Source organism: Triticum aestivum, chromosome 4D, assembly GCF_018294505.1.
Source record: "Triticum aestivum cultivar Chinese Spring chromosome 4D, IWGSC CS RefSeq v2.1, whole genome shotgun sequence".
Taxonomy (NCBI): Eukaryota; Viridiplantae; Streptophyta; class Magnoliopsida; order Poales; family Poaceae; genus Triticum; species Triticum aestivum.
In genome coordinates this window covers 322,382,936-322,390,408 of record NC_057805.1, presented here as the reverse complement: position 1 = coordinate 322,390,408, position 7,473 = coordinate 322,382,936, and the positions used below count along the sequence as shown (strand labels likewise).

Below are 7,473 nucleotides of genomic sequence, written 5' to 3'. Positions count from 1 at the left end.
GGTGGGTGTTAGTGGTGGTGGTGATAAGTTGTGTTCGGCAGGTAGGGGAGTATATAGTTGGAAAGGACGGGGAGAGGGGGTGTTTGCGGAGCTAGGGGTGTTGGATGGTGTAGTAGTGCGTTGTGAGAAAGGAAAAATGTGCTCAGCAAACGTGACATGACGAGAGACATGAACGTGTCCGGTGTGAAGGTCGAGACAGCGATAGCCTTTGTGCTCGTCAGAGAAGCCGAGAAAAGCACATGGGATAAAGCGTGGTGACAATTTATTTGCAGAAGTGGCGTAGGCATTGGGAAAACAAAGACAGCCGAAAACACGAACCGCGGAGTAGTCGGGGTGGGAAAGAAAGAGGGAATAATAGGGAGTAGTGTTGGGTTTAGTTTTAGAAGGTCGAATATTTAGAAGGAAGGTGGCCATGTGTAGGGCTTCAGCCCAAAACTTGGGAGGCATAGATGATTGAATGAGGAGAGTGCGAACTATATCATTGAGGGTGCGAAAAGAGCGTTCTGCTTTACCATTTTGAGGGGATGTGTAGGGACATGAGAACCTAAGCAGGATGCCATGTTATAAGAAGAAAGTACGATTTTTAATGTTATCAAACTCGCGACCATTGTCACATTGGATAAAGCGAATTGGGAGGAAGAAGTGAACAGACACATAGCGTTGAAAATTAAGGAAAAGAGAATGGACCTCGGATTTGTTGCGTAGAGGAAAAGTCCAGACAAAGTGGGTGAAATCATCTAGGATAACAAGGTAGTATTTAAAACCCGAAACACTTGCAATGGGAGTGGTCCATAAATCACAATGTATTAATTCAAAGGGATAAGTGCTACAAGAACTAGAGGAACTAAAGGGAAGACGCACATGTTTGCCTAATTGACAAGCTCGCAAAACACAGAATTATGAGAGTCCCTATTACATGGTATTGTAAATTCACTAAGCATGGAAGCTAAGACGGCGGGGTTGGGATGGCCCAAGCGACGATGCCAGAGATCGACGGAGGCCAGCATGGATGTTGGAGGGGTGGCGGCAGGAACTCCATTAAGAGAATAAAGATCACCGGAGCTATTGAAGCGAGCGATCTCGGCCTTGGTCAGGTAATCCTTCACAGATAAACCAAAAGGGTCAAATTCAGCCGAAACTAGATTGTCGCAAGTAAATTGGCGAACAGAGATAAGATTTTTAATGAGGGCGGGTGCAACTAGAACATCGCGAAGTAAAAGCGGTTTGGTGGAAGAGGGAAGTTGAGCCTGACCAACACAATATATAGGAATAGATGATCCATCTCCAAGGATAATGGAAGGGATATGAGATTTAGTGCAAGAAGATAACCAATTACTAGATGCAGACATATGACTAGAGGCCCCTGAATCAAAGATCCAATCCGTACCTGAGTTTCCTTGTGCAGCAAAGTTATTCATGGCCTGGAGAAAGGCAGCTTGATCCCAGCTCGGCGTCGCAGGTGAGGGTGGCGTCGGAAGCAGTGCCGGCGGATACGATGCTGAAGGCAGTAGGGCCGGCTGGGGAGTGTAGTAGGCATTGGCCGGCTGTGGTGGGGGTGGCGTCGGGAGCAGGGCCGGCTGAGGTGTGCAGTAGGCGCCGCCGTCGCTGGTGTAATGACCATAAGGAGCATACGTCGGGGCGGCGTGATAGGCATTGGCCGGCTGTCGGGGGTTGAGAACCCCGGGAGCACCAGTAGGCGGTCGAAGGCCGGGTTGCCAGGCACCTGAGTATGCCAGCGGAGCACCGAGGGTGGACGGAGCGGACCAGGGCATGGGCCATGCTTGAACAAGCCCCGTCCAAGGATCATGAGGAGGCCGCCATGCAACCGCAGATGGAGCACTGGTGGGTGGTGCAGGACTCGGTGTTGGTGATGTCGTAGGCGGAACCGAACGAGTCGACGGCGGCCTGTAGATAGGGTTTTTGCCGCGGTAGTTCGGACTAGGACGCCAGCCTGGGGGCGGTTGAACAGATGACGATGCGGACGTCCCGGTGGCAGGAGCCCGCCTGGAAGGCGGCGCTGGTGTAGACGACAGAGGAGGACGAGCCGCAGCATGAAAGACCTTGGGGCGAGAGTCCTTGCGAGCTTGTGTTTCCGCCGCGAGTTGTAGCAAGGAACGAACTTCAGCGAAGGTAGGAGGGGGCCGTATCATCGGTATGAACGAGGCTTGCTTGTCAAAGTCTTCGCTGAGGCCGACGACGACGATATTGATTAGCTGTGAGTCGCTAACTGTATCGCCGAGTTCGCGGAGCTCATCACCAATGGTCTTAACGCGCTGGCAGAATAGGTTCACCGGGGCGTCTTCTTGCACCATATTGCGAAGCTCGGTGTGGAGAGCGTTTTTCCGAGCGTCGGTGTTGCTTTGGAAGAGCTGACGGAGGGAGTGCCAGATGTTGGCAGCGGTGGCGCCGTCGTGATCGAGCATGTTGAAGATCTCGGTGGTGATGCGGGTGTAGAACCACTGGACGATCGCGAGATCGTCTTTCAACCATTGCGGATCGTCGGGGCGGGGAAGACAGTTGGCGGCGACATGCGAGCGCAGGTTGCAGCGGCCGAGGTGGAGATCGAAGAGATGTCTCCAATGATAGTAGTTGTGGGCGGCGAGATCAAGAACTATGGGGATGTAGGGGCTGACGTCGGAGATTGTGTCAGCAAGAGATATTGGTGCGGCGAGGATGGGTGCAGGGTAGTTTTGTGGAGCTATGGTGAGGGCCAAGAGAGAAGCGGCCGCGGCGTTGGCAGCCTTAGCGATGAGTGCGGCCCGGCGCTCGAAGTAGCCGGGCGGCGGCGGCGGCGGCGGCGTTGGCGGAGCCATACCCTAAACCCTGGGACCGGTATCTGATACCATGAAAGCTGAATAAAACTGTTGCTTATTGATGATTTGGTGCGGCATACAAGAGTATATGAAAAGGTACAAACCGACTTGGGATAGGGGTACAAAACTGATTTGGACTAGAAGTCGTATACCATAATGACGACCTGACCTGACCTGACCTGATCGGGCGAAAGCAAAAGAGAAATGGAACAGCGTCGTGCCTTTGGTTTATCTGCTTTGCAGGCAGGCGGGCGAGGGAAATGAAACCGCCCACCAACAAACAGATGCCCCATTCAATTCCTTCATCCCTGCCCTGCCCTGCGGTAACGGACCGCGTCTCTCTCTCTTTCTCTCACACACACACAGCGCTTCGAGGCAGCACCAAATCTGCACGTAACGTGCCGATCGAGCGTGTTGGCCCGCCGTGACAAAAAGCAAGGCCATAAGGGGGGAGAGGGCAGGGGAACCTTGCCTGACGGAAGAGGGGAGAGAGAGAGAGAGAGTAGCAGCGGGAGGAAGGAGGACGGAGAAGGGGGAGGAGAGGGCGCGGCCATGGGGAAGGAGAGATTGGCCCTGACGCTGGAGAGGTACCACCGCTTCTTCGTCGATCCCTACGCCACCCGCCTCACCACCGCCCACCTCAACAACGTACGTGCTTGCTAATCCACCCACTCTCAACTCTTAATCTCATCTTCTTTTTTTGAAAAATATTCTCAATCTCATCTGCTTCTCTAGTTTTGGTCCCAACTTTCTCGTTGATCGTCCATGTTCCTGAGTGTATGATCCTGCCGTTCTTCTTTCATGTATTTCATTTTTTTATTAGGGATTGATCTTTCATGTCTTTTTCGCCATGTTTAACTGAATCTGTTAGTCCCCTCTTTCATTTTTAACCAATATAAATACTACTAGGTGGTACTACTGAATATTGTTCTTCTTCTTCCATTTTTGTTAACTGAATCTGTTGTTATGTTTATTTATTTTTGAGATCCAGTCTCTTATATTATGTGATGATATATGTGATGTGTTTCCTCTCCTCTCTGCGCGCGACTCTGCCATGGCCGCTTGCAGATCATCTACATGCATGGTTTCGCCAGGCTCCACGGCAAGAAGGTTTTCTTCCATCTATCTATGTAATCTTCGCCTTTTGCTTTGCTCCGCTGCCGGTGTGATTGACGGGATGGAGTTGCCCTTGCAGTCCCAGATCATGGACCACATGGTGGGGCAGGTCGACCTGCAGCCGCCGCGCCGGTCCACGCTGCACGGTGGCGCCGCGCTCGCGCCGCCCTCCGCCGCGCGCATCGCCGCCGCACAGGCCGCGGCCGACGTCGACGCCATCGGCTGGGCGGAGTGCCCCATCGGCTGCGTCACCGCCTTCTCCACCTTCGCTGACCCGCCGGACCCGGTGGAGCCCATGCCCCCGCCCGCCCACCACATGCTCGCGCTGGCGGTGCCCCTGCGCCGCCCGCGCTCCAAGAGGACGCGCACCTCCCCCTACCAGCGCCCTGCCTCTGCCGCGTCCAACACGGCCAAGGTGAAGGAGGAGGAGGTCATGGAAGAGGAGGGTGAGGATATGTCGTTGGCGACGCCGTCGCCGCCGCGATGGATGCGCTCCCCTACCCCGCCACCTCCGCCCCCGTCGCCCACGCCGCGGCCACAGACCGTGGTGCCTCCGCCACTATGGATGCGCTCCCCTACTCCGCCACCTCCGCCCCCGTCGCCCACGCCGCCGAGCAGGGGCCAGCCTGAGTTGGAGCCGACCCTCTCCCGACCACCAGGCTTCGGCTCCCCGCCGGAACCATGCAGGAGCCGGCCTACGCAGGAGCCGGTCCTCCCCACACCACCACCACCAGGCTTCGGCCCGCCGCCGGAACCATGCAGGAGCGGGCCTACGCTGGAGCCGATCCTCCCCACACCACCACCACCAGGTTTCGGCCCGCCGCCGCAACCATGCTGGAGCCGGCCTACGTTGGCGCCGCCTCCTACCCCACCACCAGGCTTCGGTTCGCGCCAGGTGGCGCCGCCTCCTCCGCACCTGTCCTGGGGCTTGCCGATGCCACCGCCGTCGGGCCCAGGAGCGCCTACGTTCACGCAGCATCTTCAGCCTGCAGGTCCGGCACCACTCTGGCGCTCGCCGATGTCGCCGTCTTATCCGGCACCGTGCTGGGGCGCGCCGGCGCAAGCGCCCTGGCGCTGGCCACATCCACCGCCGCGCTGGGCACCACCTCATATGCTGCGCCCGCCGCCGCCACCCTGGGACTGCATGAGGCCGTTTGCACCCCCTATGCCGCCGCAACATCCGCCGCATTTTGAGATGCAGCATACGCCACCGGCACCGGGGGCTTGCTCGGGCAGGCAGGTGATTTACTTCTAGGGACTGCTCTCGTACCGCATTTGCTGTTACGGGTTTGCTATTTCACGTCTAGATATGAGATATTATCTCACATCTAACTCCCTTATCCTTAATTTTTTTTCTTTTAAAGTCTCCCGTTGATTTGTTTTGTCCCAAAATTCCCGCATAGGCTAATCTTACGGTTGTCCGCGTTCGAGCTCGAGCGTGCTGTGCTCGCGCAGCCTGAAGCCTAACGTGCGTGCATCGTGGCAGCTTGGGCTGGCCCACGTGTGTGGCAGCGTGGGCTGTCTTTGTCTGTTTTCTTCTTCTTTTTTTTGTCTATTTTTTGAACTGTCTCCGTTCGCTACATCCTTTGCATTTTCCGAGGCCTTTTATCTTCTTTTTTTATTTTTTTATTTTTTCTCCCACTGCGATGCTATGAATGCATATATGTCATATGTTGCGTGCATGCACCTCCTTTGTGTGTATATACCGTACAATTGTTGATGCATGTTTTTTGTTGTTGTTTCGATTTTTGTGTTCATTTAAGTGAATCATGTACCGAATTGCTAAAACTCATATAGATGAGTTTCAACGATGTTTCATCTAAGTTCCAGTCCATTTGACCAGTCGCTATTAATTTCGTGCAATTTTTTGATCGGGGTTGTCTAGTCCCGCGCATCCGGTGTCACTCGCCCATTGTCTATTTTGCGGCTCATCACACCGTGCGTTTTTTTGTTGGGCCATTCTTTGTGGTTTGTTTTTTCTGTGTTGTAGTTGAAAAGACAAGTTGTTTGTATAAGTCGAAGAGATGAGCTGGCCGCTGGCTCATCAGTTCTTCTCATATCTCTCTCTCATTCCTCTTTGTCTTTGGAGCAGAGGTAACCCGAGGATGGATGTGCTTTTAAACACTACAATGACAGGCAACAACTTTTTTTGTCAAGTCTAACCCTAATATGTAAGAAGCCCGATCTTTTCTTGTCCTACTTTGTGAGTACACAACTTGGCCTGGCCCATTTTTTGTCCCAGTTGTAACTCCACCCTCAACACGTAAGTGGGGACCCCGACCACTTTTGTCCCAGCTGCAAGTCCACCCCTGACATGCAAGTCCACCCCTACAAGCCCATTTTGACTCGTAACTGGGCATGTGTTTCGTCTTTCATCCCAACTACAAGTCGACAATTGACTTGCAATTGGGCCTCTAGTTTTGTAGTTGTCCTAGTTGCAAGTTCATCTTCCATTCCCAACTGGGTTTATATTTCTCCCATTTGCAAGCCCACCCTCAAACTTGCAACTAGGCATGTTTTTGTTTTTCATCCCAGTTGCAAGTCTACCCTTGACTCGCAACTGGGCTCGTTGTTTCGTAGTTGTTTTAATTTCAAGTCCATCCTCTACTCGCAACTGGGATCACAGTTTTGTTGTTGTCCTAGTTGCAAGTCCACCCTCAACTTGTGAATGGGCCTTATTTTTGTTGTTGTCTTAGTTGCAAGTCCACCCTTGACTCACAACTCGACATGTATTATGTTTTTCATCTCAGTTGCAAGTCCACTCGTGAGTCGCAACTGAGCTCGTAGTTTTTGTTATCCTAGTTACAAGTCCTACCTCGACTCGCAACTAGGCCCATAGTTTGTTTTATCCCAGTTGCAAGCCCACACTTGACTCGCAATTGGGCCCGTGTTTGGTCTTTCATCCCAGTTGCAAGTCCATCTTTGACTCGCAACTGGACCGTAGTTTGTTTTATCCTAGTTGCAAGTCGACCATTGACTCGCAACTGGGCTCGTAGTTTGTAGTTGTCCCAATTTTATGTGCATCCTCGAGTCGCAACTCAACTCATAGTTCTCTCAGTTGCAAGCGCACCCTCGACTCGCAACTAGCCATGTCTATTGTTTTTCATCCAAGTTGCAAATCCACCTTTGACTCGCAACTGAGCTCATAATTTGTTTAATCCCACCCTCAATTTGCAATTACTGGTCTTGTCCCCCACTACATTTCATGCCTTCAATGCTAATGCAACTAGGCGTGGCTGCGTTGTGTTGCGGAATTGACGTTCTCGGGGGTAATTGACCTTTTTTCACAGCTGCAAGTCCACCATTGACTCGCAACTAGGGCTCGACCTTTTCTTGTCCCGGTTGCAAGTCCACCCTCGACTTGCAACTGGGGCCCAACCTTTTTTGTCCCAGTTGCGAGTCCACCCTCGACTCGCCACTAGGGGTCCGATCTTTTTTTTTCCCAGTTGCAAGTCCACTCCTCGACATCGAGCAAACCGCAGATGAGCCGACCCAGGTAGCTAGGATACATTTTCTATTTTTTGTTTTGTTTTTTCTTCATGAT

General features: G+C 52.9%; 1 protein-coding gene across 1 annotated transcript; it reads left to right on the top strand.

The window, feature by feature from the left end:
• Nucleotides 1–3,094: 3,094 nt before the first annotated feature.
• On the top strand, nucleotides 3,095–5,525 carry LOC123097669 (extensin). The gene is made up of 3 exons (XM_044519477.1): nucleotides 3,095–3,461; nucleotides 3,882–3,923; nucleotides 4,009–5,525. Exons 1-3 carry the CDS (start codon nucleotides 3,366–3,368, stop codon nucleotides 5,182–5,184), a joined length of 1,314 nt encoding a protein of 437 aa, XP_044375412.1. The 5' UTR covers nucleotides 3,095–3,365; the 3' UTR covers nucleotides 5,185–5,525.
• Nucleotides 5,526–7,473: the final 1,948 nt, after the last annotated feature.